The sequence below is a fragment of the Battus philenor genome, unplaced genomic scaffold (assembly GCF_028537555.1).
Source record: "Battus philenor isolate CCGP_79_NKW_IND1 unplaced genomic scaffold, ilBatPhil1.0.hap1 SCAF_4, whole genome shotgun sequence".
Lineage (NCBI taxonomy): Eukaryota > Metazoa > Arthropoda > Insecta > Lepidoptera > Papilionidae > Battus > Battus philenor.
The window spans coordinates 8,511,335-8,527,095 of NW_027181704.1; the positions used below are offsets into that span (position 1 = coordinate 8,511,335).

At 33.2% G+C, this 15,761-nt stretch overlaps 1 protein-coding gene across 2 annotated transcripts in view; it reads right to left on the minus strand.

The window, feature by feature from the left end:
• The window catches only part of LOC137928564 (bestrophin-4-like), a 29,994-nt gene continuing 14,233 nt past the window's right edge, over window positions 1–15,761 (minus strand). The window contains exons 2-13 of one of the 2 annotated variants that reach the window (XM_068771428.1): window positions 14,342–14,452; window positions 13,882–14,053; window positions 11,520–11,722; window positions 10,715–10,883; window positions 8,934–9,182; window positions 7,769–8,002; window positions 5,773–6,004; window positions 3,743–3,890; window positions 3,370–3,458; window positions 1,723–1,896; window positions 571–704; window positions 1–273 (exon numbers count right to left, since the gene is read on the minus strand). In XM_068771428.1, the coding sequence (XP_068627529.1) occupies window positions 160–273; window positions 571–704; window positions 1,723–1,896; window positions 3,370–3,458; window positions 3,743–3,890; window positions 5,773–6,004; window positions 7,769–8,002; window positions 8,934–9,182; window positions 10,715–10,883; window positions 11,520–11,722; window positions 13,882–14,053; window positions 14,342–14,452 (2,029 nt within the window). In that variant the 3' untranslated portion in view covers window positions 1–159. Of the gene's footprint in view, window positions 274–570; window positions 705–1,722; window positions 1,897–3,369; window positions 3,459–3,742; window positions 3,891–5,772; window positions 6,005–7,741; window positions 8,003–8,933; window positions 9,183–10,714; window positions 10,884–11,519; window positions 11,723–13,881; window positions 14,054–14,341; window positions 14,453–15,761 lie in introns of both variants that reach the window. The other variant, XM_068771427.1, reaches the window with a different exon arrangement.

Consider the following 15,761-nt stretch of genomic DNA (forward strand, 5'->3'; position numbering starts at 1 on the left):
CTAAGATTTATTATTCCCGTTTTCATTTTTGTATATAATACTTTTATAAATTAATAACACAATTCATCGAAGTTAACTTATAGCAATACATACAATAGTAAAGTATCACAATTTATAATACTGACTTAAAACTCAATCCTATAGGAATATAAAACTGTGTCAAGTGGTGTCTTCTTTGGAATATTGTTCTCTTTCTTTCTTCAATTCTTCTGATTGCATTAATAATTCTTCTAATAATAAAACGTTGTCTATTAATTCTTGACTGCCAGTTGGCTGAAAAATAAATATTGTTTTTTATTTTTGCGCATATAAATATCGCATAGCTCATCCGTTAAGTCAACAAAATATATGTTTATAGGAAAAATTGTAATTACTTAATAATTTTAGTTTCGACTTATGTGACATTTGAATAATTCACCAGTACGTCTTTAATTTTCCGCAAACTGACGTCACATTTCATTGCATATTGTCTACACGACTAAGCAAGTGAGGTAGTTTAAACACAATCCTAAAAATCATCACCGCGAAAGAATGTAAGTACTTAAAACTTTCCTACACTTCAACTGTTACCTGTTGTGCGCTAACAGAACGAGCCATTAGTTTCTGCCGGTATTTCTCCTTTCTCTCCTGTTCTCTCGCACTACGGAGACGGTCAAAGTCGTCGAGTACTGCATCGTCACCATCACCGCCGTCTATTTCATCCACTGAAATATAAATAAAATCAATATTATTTATTGTATGTGACTAAAAGAACTAAGCGTAATCAACAATAACTATTAATGTTATGCCAATAAAAATTTTGTTCTATTACAGTTTTTAAAATACAATGGGGCCAGTCATTAGCCCAGTTGCTTCAATAGAGAGACGAATTTTAAACGAAGAAAACAGGCACATGTTCACTATTGTTTTGTGCTATTTACAGGACTCTCAGTGTTCCATTAAATTGGATAATATTTTAGTAATACTTTTTAAAGAAGTAAGATAGACCCACACTTTTGAACAAGACTGCCTTTAGTTTCTTTCACACGGTATATTTTACAGTAATTATACATATATCTCTGCCACATATGTTATGCTTCATTATGTAAATCATTTTTTTCATTACTATTTAGACATTAATATAATACCGTCTAATAAATAATACCTACTTAAATACTAACTATAATATTAGATAAGTGATAACTTATTATATTTTATTAATGTCATAAAAGAATCTTTATTTTATTGGTTCAAATCGTTAAAAAGAAATTACATAAAATTTGTTAATTTATACATTAAAGTTTGCAACATCGTGTAACTATTACATTATCAATGTGTGGTAACAGTGTTGACTTATAGTGCAGAAACGTGGTCTCACTTCAGGCCTCATTGGCAAGCGCACGATTGCTCAACGAGCCGTGGAGATGGCTATGCTTAAGATATCTGTATCCCATGGAAGCAGGTATGAGGAGATCCGTAAACAAACATGTAACCAACATAGCCCAGTACCGTGCAGAACAGATGGCCGCTGGGCTCCAGGGGTTATTTTTCTGAAATTGAGACCATGGAGCAGGAAGTTTAGCCGAGGTCGTCTACCCATAAAATGGTTGTTAATCCTTGTTAAAGTTGTTGAGAAATCTATGGGGAAGTCTGTCTAACATTGGACGTCCAGCGTTTGAAATGATATGTATAACATATTGAAAATAATGTAAACTATGTATTGTTATGTAATGGTGTACTGACTGAGAGTCTGGCTGCCTGCTGCACTGAGCGAAGGCCCCACATCGCTGTCGAGTCGCGGGCGCTCGAGGCCGGGGAACGAGTCCTGCGTACGCAGCGACTTGGCGGCCGGGCTCGTGTTACCCGCACCCTCTGGGTGCGCCCACTGTAACGGCGCAGACGACGACAGTCGCGTATCTGTTGCGATAAAAGGTACTACTCATTTAGCCCGCCGCAAATGAAACGTTCAGTTAACAAATGCCTTTGTTATAAGCATTCCTATTGGGTAAAACTGTTAGAATTCATTAATACGTAAGAAGAACTTATCCTAATAATTCTGATCGCGTGTTGCACTCTATATACCAGCCATATAGCCAGGTATATACCTTTCTCTTGAAAAAAGACTTTTTCAGTTTCAACCAAGTCCTAAATATTCAACTATTTTTTACAAACATTTCATCATCTTAACAACCGATACATGCCCACTGTAAGCCGGTCTTACGCTGCCCGTATTCAGGTAGTTTTTGCGATCTTAACTATGTCGCCGGCCCGCCTAGTGAGGGAACAAACAAAAAAGCATAAGAAAAATTTAAATGTGTACTTTAAAAATAGTACACATGGCTTCAATAATCTATATCTATTATATGACTATTTCTTGCTTGCACCCGGCTAACGAAAAGCGTTGATAAATATAATTACTAATTGCAATAAATTTTTAATTAATTTTTTTCCTCTATCCAAATGTGTAGTTCCATTATTTTCAACCATTTTTAAAGTGCTACTTTTTTGTAGGAAACGAACACATTTGGCACTGTTTTTCTTAAATGATAGCTATGTGTTTACGAAAATTATATTAGTGATTTATCTTACGTAAAAATTTAAAACATACATTTTAAAAAATAAAATGCGTGGTTTCATGATATTGTTTTTAAATAAATGACAGGAAAAGAAGAAAACTACACGTTTGCATAAATTTGTAATTCGATAATTTAACGATAAGTAATTTTCTCTATATTTTATGTAATGGCGTGTTGCAAAAATATGCACAGGGCTAATAAAGTGAACTACAGATAAGATATCATTTGACGTGACAATGTTATTCTGTCCCACGTTTATCGCAATCTGTAATGGCTTAAGACTATTTTTCTCTCGTGTTACATGAAGATGTCCCTGATTTCGATAAATTAGTAATCGGACCTGTTTGCTTAATGTTTTATAATAGTAACTAGATATTTATTACCGTTCTTTGTGCTTTCATGAAAACATTTCACTAAGAAGTAAAAAGGCAAGTTTGTTTAGAAATAACTTCGCTATGAGTCCCGGGATCGCTAAGGTTTTATACTTACTCTGGATGTATATAGATATATTAATTTTTAAATAGAATTAAACTTTTTAAACATTTTTTCGATAAAGCAACTATTACAATACAATAATTATGTTTACTTTCATTGAAATTAAAATACCCTTAACAAGATATTCGAAAATACAAGAATTAATTTAACAAGATTTCATTAACAACATTATTGCTTATAATGGTGGAAACTTTTTTTTACAATTTTTATATAACGTTATAACTATGTAGATGTAATAGACATTCACATTAATAAAAAAACGCTTAAAGTAAACACAAGCGCTCCTTATAAATTAATAATAATTAATGATCATATTTACTGGAGCTATGGTCAGAGTTTCTCGTAGGAACATTGACTGGGTCGCTCACTGTCGGTGGACCATTCGCGAATAAACTCATAGCCGTTGGTCTGAAATTAAAAAGATTAATTTACCTAATCGAAAATCGAATAACTATAGTTCTTCCGAAACCGTGCTTGACTAAAGTATGGTTTTGTTAGTGTACAAGAACGATCACGCATGTTAAAATCTTTTTTTAAGTATTTAAAGAGTATTCCTAAACCACAGCTCAGTACGATGAAACATGTAATGTTATGTCTTAGATATTGTAGATAAGTTTAGATCTAATCATACTCTGTGAAGTTTTATGCTATAAACAAACAGTATAACTAATTACAAAAAAAAAGTACCACACCTGTTTTCTTGACGCTGTTTACCCATGCTGGTGATTGTGGCTTGCTCATCCACTTCCTCAATGACCTCATTGGCTATCTTCATACTTCCGCCCACCGCTGATGGCTTGCTCAGAGTGGGATTGCTAGCCGATATCACAAAACGGGCGCCTGAAAAAAGGGTTTTTAAAATATAGTTAAAGATAGTTTTACAATTTTATTTTTAATACGAAAACAGTAAAATTCAAAGCTTATTGGACTTGTTCCCACGATACACGCTTAACTTTATGTGAGAACCACTGACAGTACTATTGTTTTTAGAAGTATTTGAATCAATCCAGTGAAAAACTATAGTGCTACCGCGTAATGTACCGCGCTTTGATTATACGCGCGGCGAGGCGGAGGAATATCAGGTGATTCCGACAGTCCACCATCAAAGCGTGCTTGTAGCACTCATGCCTGTTTTTCTTTGAACCCACCTTCTCTCGCCAGCACTATATAGTAATGGCCCGAAACGTAATCGAAGGGGCCATAAATATTGCTTTAAGCTAAGCGCCTTCACCGCTCTATCATCTCAATTCTGATGAAGTTTTAAATGGCATCGCGAAAACATGGCAAATGCTGTTTTTTTGATACTAAGAGAATATGTAAATAATGTACCAAAAACAAATAAATAAACGTGAGGTACTGAAACGTTTATGACGGAATTTAAGTGAAACAACCAGCACGTAACTGTGTACTCACTCAGATTGTCTAGAACCATCTATTGCAAAACACTCTCTTCTCAATTATACACCGTAAGACTTGAGAAAATACATCTTAGAACAATAATTTCGCTGCCTACGACGCCCTTATACTAGAACACATTAAGGGTCTTTTTTAAGATGTCCAGGCACGTTACCGAATATATATCTTAATGAATTATACAGTAATGTGACATATGGACACCATAGAAAAAGGTTTTAAGGTAATAAGTGAGTAATTTTAGTAAATAACTCTATACTAAGTCGAATGATTTCAAATGAGTCATTACAATGTCTCTGGAACCAAAACGCTCATGAGATGTTGTTGGAATATATATATATATATATATAATCATATACTAGGTGAAAGTAGAAGTAACGTCTTTGATGGTTATTTTATTTGTAATACAAAGACATATACTTTATGTTTCGTTCGTTCTTTCGTTTCATGTTACTTTCATTTACAAACCATAAGTAAAACAAATTAAACTCTTTTAAAAAAGAAAGGCAATAAAAACTACAGCATGACCCATGAAACTATGAAAATTCATACAAAGTGGGGCAGTCGATAACCTGAACACCATAAATGTAACGAGGTCAAAGAACTTTTACAGTACTTAAATCACGAGCACAAGTTATAAATATACAGTGTACAAGTTATGGGACAATTTATCTTGTGTTTAAATTTAGTTGAAGATCGTTAAAATACACAATATATGAGTTTGTTTGTTTTTAGAATACTGATGATTTTCGTGTCAGCCAGAAAAAACATTTTGCTATCATTTTAATTTCTTAGCGTTTTCAGTCAAACGTGAATAAACGAGATGGTATTTGCCTAAAAGATACCTGTTCACTCTTGTCTTTAAAATGATTAAATACCCATCTCATACTGCCTTCTATAATACTAGAAACTTTAAAGGGCATTGGAGACGTTTCGTAAATTTTATTAATATGCGGCAATCGACAAAATCATGTTAAATAAAATTTACGTACTTGAAAAACTTACATATAACATAGTTTCATTTAAATAATCTTATAAGATCATTTAAATTAAACATTTAAAATCAGCTATTAATTCAATAAATATACTGGTATACAAACATCATGCATGTGTTTTTAATTACGTACAATTTTTATACAAAGATTACCATATTTTTTAGACCTACATAAGTAAGGCAGGTTACTTGTATAACTGTAAGCTAGAATGTTGGGTTAGTGAAAAACCTCTATAAGGGTAAATAGACCGCCTCCCCTCTTCCAGATTTGACTGTATGTCAACTTTTTTGTCACATTTATAAAATATTTCCTACCTCCGTCAGTTTGAGTAGATACCGGCGTAGTAGGTTGCCTCTGGTCTTCCTTCGAGAACAGACGTTTCAACATAGAGGTAACAGAATTAGCCCGAGTCATGGGAGTTTGCTGCAGAGATGCCATAGAATTACTTGAACCCATTGAGTTCCTGTCCTCCTTTTTACCACGTTTACTGCCTCGCGACACGATAAAATGAATGCCTGATACTGCGTCGTCATTCATTTGTAATTGCTGCGAAGTTAAAAAAGAATATAAATCAGGAAAAGAAAAAAAATCGTAATTTTTCATTTACGATATAAGCAAGGAAAACTTTTGAAGTTAATAATTTACAAAGTGTGTTACGTAATTGGGTTATTGTGCCCTTATTTTAACGCCAAATTTTGCGTTTATCGCTCCTTTAATACTTTGTCTCCTTTTCATAAATCCAATTTAAGAGTTTCGGATATTTAGGTCAAACGTTTTATTGCAGTCGAAAATATCAGTTGCAACAATTTCATAGCCTTCTCTGTGATGTATAAATTCCTTTTTTGTGACAAATGTTCACTGGTGACCTACTAGCATTTACAGACGCAGGGTTTAAGACAGCAGGGCGCAATTGGCGCCGAGTCCAAACCTCGTTTTTGATAGCAAAGCCCGTGGATTCCTTCAAGAGCCTAACTCAGGCCGCTACATACTACTTAATTACCAGATTGCGTCGCTGCCGAACTCTGAGATCGTTTAGGCGGGCTTTCCATAGAGTGCCTGGGCACAAGGGAACTCGGCTCAGGATATCATTCAATATTATGTATTACTATAATATTACCAAAAAAGACTATGTATCGATGTAGCATTATGGTCTATTAATATATTTAAAGGAAAATTTTACATAGAACTATAACCGTTCATTAAACAATCACAAAAACAAACAGCGTTATTTACAGCACCGAAGTAAGAAATCAAATGTTAGAAAATAGAATGAAAAATATAAATATTTATAGTAACAGTTACTTAACAAGCATATAACATTATTAGCATGGGAATTTAATATACATATTAATGAATAATTATGAATATTTTTTTATAATATAATAGTAGAAGTAATAGCATATAACAGCACTGTTAGTACATAACATACACTTTATAATACGTGTTTTCTTTTTCATTTTTTCTTATTTATTTATCTATCATAAGTTAAAAGGAATCAAGTTATTTACGACAGATACTCGTAGTATTTACGTGCTAGTTAATTGAATAAATGCTAACTTTTTGAAGCAAATATTTAACTTATTTAGAAACATCTATTAAATGAAAAAAGTAATAGTAATAATTAGAAACATAAATATTTTTAGGTTTATGTTTGGATAACATAAACAAATAAAAAATAAAAGTAAAACTGTTCTTTTATAACCTTATTGTATAAAGTTTCACGGTTTGAATAGATGAAATGTTCATAAATCATTAAGAAGTTTGTTAATTTTGGTCACTGCTATTAAAAAATATTTTTGTATTGGCTCAGTATGCAAGATGCCCAACAATTTATAAATGAATAATCTAAAAAGTAAGCGTAAAAGTATCTAGATATGATTGATAAGAAAACTTCCTGTACACCAAATTTAAAGAACGATGTTATCAAAAATAACCATTATCTAAGAACTACGTAAAATATATCTCTTTTATAAATTTATGTGAAAACATCAGATAATGTTGAAGTAATTTAGTAATATCAATTGTTTAAAATTTAATCACGTAATATTAGTTCATTTTAGAATTCTAATTTCTAGGTATTGGTATAAAGTCTAGGAAATGCAGATTAATAAATGTCGAGTCCTTAACCGTAGTCAACATCCCATTCACCTAAGGCCGCAACCATCTAATAAAGACGAGATTTAAGTTTCTTGTGACGTCATTTACAACCCATCACACCGTCACACTGCAAAGCTCCATACAGTTCCGAGCGTGCAGCATGCTTAATAAATGGGCAAATCTAACCTCGGGCGGGGCGAACTTGTAACTCACGGTGTTCGAGGGGACCATCTCTTCGATCTTGACGCTTGACGGAGCAACCATGACCATGCTGCGTTGTCTCGCTGGGACCGCAACTCGGGCCGTGGAAGGTTCAGGATGTTCCTCTCTCTGGTTCTCTGTTGCTATGGTATAAGGAAGTTCTGATGGGAACACTTCGTCCCAGTATTGATCCTTGATCAGCTCGGGATGCTCGTGATGCATTTCATCGACGATCATATATGAAACCTACGGAATTACAATAAGACCGCGCTGTATATTTAGATAAAATTTACACAATGCTACAAAAAATCAAGGTCGCCGAAAGTCGCTGGATACGGGCACCGCAGACTGGTTATCGTGACGACCTGTGAGGAAGGCGAGGCAAGGGATCTTTGGGGAATAAGCAGTGGGCATCCATCGGCTGACATGCTGATGATACAATAATATAAAATATGTTGCAAATGAAGTTCAAAAGCAAATACATTATATTATTCAATACGAAAATTTATAGAGGTATACTTATACTGGTCTATGTATTTTAAATGATTTTTCTATCTAAATATTTAATGGAATTAGGCCACATTATAATCGAAAATAAACAAAAAAACATCTGTCGTAATTTTATGCCACACAAAGAATTGATATGTACGTAAATAGAATAGTTGCATAGCATGATGCCCAGTCATTAATTTAACTGACAAAGTCAAGGTTGGGGCTGAAAGAAAATTACGGTAAACACGGAATGCTATACAGTTTCGAATAAAAGAAACAGAATTAAAATAGATACTTTTGATGTGTTGCATATTTTGTATAACATCTATATTTCATCTGTTTAAATTTTAAGTTTGAAATTCTTGAAACAATAAAGCATGCAATCGGAAAACGAAATTTGTATGAATGAATTAAAACAATAATCTTGCCAAATTGTTGGTGTCCTATGAAAATATATAAGTGATTTGGACCTCGTCCAAACACTACTTAGTTTGTGTATACATTCGTAGACAAGGTAAACAAATATCTTTAAACTTATTGCAATATCGAAAGTTTCTTTATTATATTTAAATCTAGAGGTAACATTCTGAGTACTATAACTTACTATGTTCAAATCAGACGTTAGAAATAATTATTAAATAGTGCCATAAGCATCAATTACCAGTTAATAAATGGTACCACTTACCTGCAAATCCCTGTCTATTAGCCAGTTTACTTCGAAATCATCGTCATCTTCTCCAAATGGATTAATCAATGACTCCGCGACCTTCAGCCAGCCCATGTAGAAGAAGAACTCTAAAGTGGTAAATATTGGGAAATAAAGGTCTATATTACTTATATAGACGTCGCTGTGTGCAGACTGCAGCTTGTTGTCCACCCATTGGCTGCCCAGTGCGGACGTTATGAAATACGAGTACACGGCTATGGTAACTACCTAAAACAAACATTATTTTTGCACTCTTCTTATAGAATGCACTCAACGGTGCCTTTATAATATTTCGATGATACCTACGTATCATTATAGATATAACTGTGGGCAACCCCACAAATGTCATAAACTTATAAGTAAGAAGAATGACATAAGAACGTCGGTGCGACAATGACATAATAAGCATCGGTCGAATTAATTGCGTTCTGCGAATATTATTATTATTAATTGGAGCACTCCACAATCTCCGCATAACAATAAATAGTAATCTCTTTAACGAGATCATAGAAAGAGAGGCTATCAACAATATTTCCGTATTTATTGTGGATAGACTTGGAATTTAGTCAAATTGAATATAAACTTTGTGCATGTCTGACTGAGACCCTCGACGACGAGCCATGGAGAGGCCTATGCTAAAAACGAACGAACGAAGCCTAGTAACATAGCAAAGCGAAGTGGCAGCGGGTAGGTCACATAGCTCGCAGATCAAATGACTGTTAGGGCCTTAAGGCTCTGGAGCGTGACTTAACCAACAAGGCGGATAAGCAACTCTGTTAAGATGCACGATTCAGGCTTTAAACCGTTTCTATTACAAATCTGTAAGGGAAACCTGGTCCATCAGTGAACGGCTGAAATAATGACGATGATGTAAGCCATATCCCTTTTAAATACATTTTTATCACGCCAATGTTATTGATCAACGCAATATGATTGATTTCGAATCAGAAAAGAGCGAAGTGAAGAAATAAAAATAAGGTTTATGTATACAATTCTTGCAATCTACATTTTGTACAACATTTAAAAGCTAAGGTATGAAAAATGCATGTCACGATTTCAACAAAACGATACCAATTTATGTATAACGACCGTCTGGACGTCGCACAGAGTAAAATATTACCACGTAAGAATACATTGACTATTTATTTATTGTTCCTTAACGAGACCAATTTATCCATTAAATTTATAATAGCCATAGATAGCTTATTGACGACAGAAATAAATTTGTAAAAAAACCCACATGTCGCGGAGATGATAGAGATTTGGTGGTAGTTTAGAAGGGCTTATTTGCTAAACCTTAAAAATCGCTAAACTCGTTTGCGTTTTCCATCACCACAGCTAGTACACTAGATTTATTTACTTTGCTAATCTGATACGAAAAACTCGCAAAAAGAAATGCACAAACTTGATAAAATCCGTGATAAACCATTGCTATCATTCTTCATTATTTTTTTGTTTAAATATATTTTTTGTGACAAGAAAACTGTAATGTTTTTCACATTTACATAATGAATTAATGAAGCCAGTACAGCTGGACATGGATTCCCGCCAGTGATTTCCAAAAGAACTGGTTGGAAGCAATCTGTATTCAATGTCTTCTGACGACCTTAACAATTAGTAATTCGTTTAATGTTACAAATTTAAAATCAAACGAATAGTTATAAATGTTGATCAATAAAAACCTACAATAGATTTAAAAAGAGCGTGTATGTAAAATATTCTGTCTTAGTTTGTCAAGAATAAATCAAAAGAATCTTCACCTGCGTATACACTAAAGGCACACTGATGGTATCATAGCTAAGCAGTAGACCAGCTTGTCCTCTGAACTTGTTTAACTCATCTATGATAGTTTTAACTGCGAAGTCGTCTCTTATCCTTCCTTCTTTCCGGGCTCTCGTCACAATACTTGTCGCCCATACAATGGGTAACCTAAAATTACATGCCCAACAATTATGCTGTTTTCAAATTAAAAACTAACCTATATCTAATTTACAGTATTAAACAGGAAAAGAAAAGTCCGTTTTAAATACTTGGTCACACTATTAAAAGGCAACAATAAGAAAGGATATCCTTTTTTTCTGAGAATATAACAAAGGAAATCCCTCAATCATATATAAGTATGTGCAGTGTTTGAGTGAAAATTCTCTTTATAATTTTAAACTAGTCACTTCTAACAACAACTCCTTACGATAATGAGGTGACACTATTTTTTTTAGAATACAAAATGAATTAAACTAAGTGTCAACATATGAATAACATATTATTTTTTAAAATAATCTCCTTGACAATCTGTGCGTTGTTTCATCCTGTAAATATTGTGGCCCACATCCTTTTTGGGGATCTTTTATACGACTTTTCAAACTTTACCACACTTTAACGTTATTTTTGAACCGTATTCCACCAAGTTTTTCTTTCTTTTTTGTAAATAATGTACGTGAAGAATTAGCGAAAAGTTATATTTTCAAAATTTCAAAATTTGTTTATATTATATTTATACTAGCAAGTTTAAAAAAAATTATTACAACGTATATCGAAGATTATTTTAGTTAAACCTGTTACACATACCAATGTTTGGAGGGCTTTGGAAACTTCGAATTAAGGTTATCGAGTATCGTTTTTTCGTTGTCTAATAGAAGACCAGCTTCGACCAAGTTGTCTAAAGTCGGAAAACGTTTCTTAACTCTAGGTGAGATCATTGTTAGCACCATAGTCAGGCAGAGGCAGACGTAGCGCACAATTGTACGCCTCATGAGTCGCCCACGTTCATCCTGCGAATAAAAGGTATGTAAAGATCTTAATTTAAACTCAGATTTTAGTTTCGTTTATGCGATCCTTTTGAATCCCATATCAGTAACATTTTAGTAGTTTAATGCCGATAACAACACAACAAGGTGTGAAACGAGGTCAGTAAGACCCTGAACATAAGGTCTTCGCCATACACGCGCACATTTCAACACCATAAATATTAAGTTCCAAAAAAAATATGGATCTAAAAAGAATTTTCCGTCTCGATAACAATAAAGATTGGTTATAAGTAAATGTATAGTTTTTATGTCAGCAAAGAGCTTTAAAACTTTTACATCTATTTTTTTACATATATTATTTTTCCTATTCTATTTTTATTATATTGGGATGGGATAGACAAATAACTTAATTTTAATATGTAGCAATTCAAATTTTGAAAACGCTTTTTCTTGCTGTATTATCATTATGCTTTTTAGGCATTATGTTATTTATTATATCTGAAATTGTTGAATTTAGATAGTGTGTACCATACATTAATTGTCCGTAAATAAGCTACACATTCACTCCTTTAAATCCTTTTTTATATCAAGAACAACTGTATATACACCATAGATAAATAATTCTCTTCTATAAAACGCGATGCTACCTATAAATATAAAATACAAAATAACCTTTAACGCAGGCAACACCTGCCTCCTATTGATTGGTATATAAATACTGTTTTAACTTTTGTTTTTTTATGTAAGAACTAAGGTAACGCATTGAAAAAATTGTGTATATAAAACGTAGTGTGCAAACAGAAGCAGATTCTCACATGCATGACGTACCGAGCTGATTCACAGTTGCTTACCCATCACACATCTGTTATCAGTCTTGTCAGTTCGTCCTAATCATCGGAATAAACGAAAAACAGCTTACATAACAATGATATCAAAGAAAAATTTCAAGATGTAATATTATATATTTAGCTGAATTATGTCTATAACGAGCGTTATCGCTGATAACAATACGCTAACAATTTATTATATGTTGTGTTATATTTATGTATGTATATATGTGTGTGTTTATATATATATTATATATATATATATATATAATATATATATATATATATATACGTATATATATATACGTAAGTATATATATATTATATATATATATATATATATACGCCCAGAATAAAACTAAAAATTGCTTCAAGCTGTTAAAAACAAAACTACCTCATTACCACAATCAGATTTGCAACCTCAAAACAAAACAGCACAAACCATTACATTATTGCTGCACATTTTCTATTCTTCACGGAATTTGAAACTATGGAATGTTGTTTTTTTATTTTAAGAATACAACTCGTGAGTAACTTTTGCTCATTGCCTGCTCATCAGCTACAAATCAGAGTTCTCTTTTCTCTTCATTTGTAGCTGGTCAGTACCAGAGGAACTGTTCTTTGGTTTGATATGAATTTGAATATAATGAAATGAATTTTTTTTGGGGAAAAAGAAATATGAAGAAAAAAAGAAAAATAATAAATTAGAGACTTGTAAAATATTGAGTAAATAAAAAAAAAACGTGGAAAAATTATTAAGCGAAAATTGTCTCTGTGTACCCAAACACAAATAAAAAAAAATATGTAACAGTATGCTGACAAACTAAATTAATATAATTGGAGGCCACGACACGATAGACACAGTATAGGTTGTCTGGTCACAGGTGGTCACACGACTGCTATGGTAGTCGGAAGACGCTCGATGCTGGACGCTTTCAATCAGTGCTATTGGAAATCTTTGAAATGAGGCCTATGTCCAGCAGTGGGTGTAATCGTGACAATGAGGAGCGCAGAGGACCCTTAGCCTAATACTATTGTGGTGTAATCCAACTGAAACCACGCGTTAGGTATGCGCGTTCTCATGACGTGTTCCGGTCGCACTATTATTATGCTTGATAACTGAGTTTACACCTATATAAAAAAACATCAGCGGTAAAAGTTATTTGAAAATTCGTATTGATTTCTTTCTCTGTATCTATTTAATTTTCCTTCAGCTATATTCATAGTTATTAAAAAAAAATGCTATAAAACCTTTGTGATTCCATAAATATTTTACAACAAAATTGTTCCACGGGATTATTTTACTTAAAAAAAGATTAACATACGAAAAATAAATATTTGACAAAGTATTCCAACCTGTCCGTGAATAGTAGCCGATACGAAGACTGCAATAGAATCAGGCCAAGGTATGGTGGTGTACTGATTCCACCACCGATTCATTACAACTGTCACGTAAAATCCCAGCACAAAAGATAACGGTATCACATTGCCGTGGAAGCTGCAATAGTTTACTACGCCTTCAAACATCCTGCGAATTAAATCTACGTTACTAAAGGAACACAATTTGTAAATATATTGAGATAAATGACTTAACAGAAATATTAGCGAATATATTAAATAACTTGGCAACAACGAAACGCATCTGGATTTAAAAATAGCGGCCAATGCGGCAATGTTTTAATTAAATATTACATGATATATATAACACCAAAAACAGCAACAATTTAAGGTTTAAATTATGTTTAATGTATTTTGACATATCCACTGATGCGGAAAAAAAAAATATGGCAGATAACCAAAATAAAAAAAGACTCACCTCTTAGAAGCTTCATCTAACAGAAGACGGTAGGTTAAATTGAGTATGTAGTAGGAAAGTAGGAATACTAGTAGATCCAGCCATACTAATTTGTATATACTTCCGCGCCATCTGTAACAAGACGTTAAATTTAGAGTGCACATTCTTAGAAAAATATAGACTGAAATGTTTCTAATCTACCGTAAAGAACATTCTACTGTAGCCATAATATCACAAACAGTATGACATCATTCTATATATTATTCTGTGTTTACCAATGAGAGTTGAATATTCAGAGTAAGACTAGGTTATCAAATTAAAAATCTTTTTGTGCTCACAATTCATGGAATTTATGTGCGTGCATACATTGATTAGCAGTGCATTTTATTTAACCTTATATACTATAATATTTATTATAATATAACATTTATATGGATAGGCTTGAGTATTACGTACTAATATATTAGATAGACCAAGTCTTTTCGTAAATGTTGCCGTTCGTGTAAACTTGTATTTTTTAAGGCCTTTCCCTGCTGCCCAAGTGATATTTGAAGATTTCACGGGATGGAGGCGGCAGGACGAAGAGAGCGCCTAGTCTAAGACCTCTTTTAAGTTAGCGAAACTTAAACCCTTGGCACGGGCCGCTGCAAACCTCATCACTATTTCGTGGGATTGGGAACCCACCAAGCTCTTAGACCGCTTCAGCGGATGCACCTTGGATAACTTGTAATAAAACCTCTTTGGATGTATTATTTGTGTTTAACTAGTTGCGATGTTATTAAAAGTGATTTAAGCAAAGTTAATTTTTTTTTCTATCAATAAAATGATGCTATATGTATGATATGACAAAAATGCCGAGAAAAACCATCGACAGGGCTCAGCCAACAACTGATAAAATTAAACAAGAAAGTTGGATGAAACCGCCTGATTCAATAGAAGGGGTGTGTTGGTTCATCATGATAACGATCATAATTAATGGGCTAGAACCCACACATTTTTAGCCATTCAGCAAAAGTTAAGAGTTTGTATGGGAGATGATAATGTATTCGCCATACAACCCTGACCTTGCAACTTCAGATTTACTCCTTTTTAGGGTCTCTTCAGAATCATTTAGGCAGTGTAATGTTAAAATCGCGAGAGGATTGCCAAAACTATTCGTCGCGTTTTGTCATCGGAAGTCCCAAATATTTTCAGAAACGACATCGTGTCACTTTCTACAAGATGGCAAAAATTCTTCGAATTAATTGGAATAATGTCATATTCACGTAAATGTTAATAAACTTTTAAAATGCGAAGGAATTTTCCCCCCAATCTTATATTATAACCCCCCAATATTATAACAATTTAATTATTTCTGTTATTCGTTTACAGTTCAAAATAAAATTTATTTCGATGTTTTCAGTACCGGTTAGAACATTTACTTGAATCTAACAGTAAACTA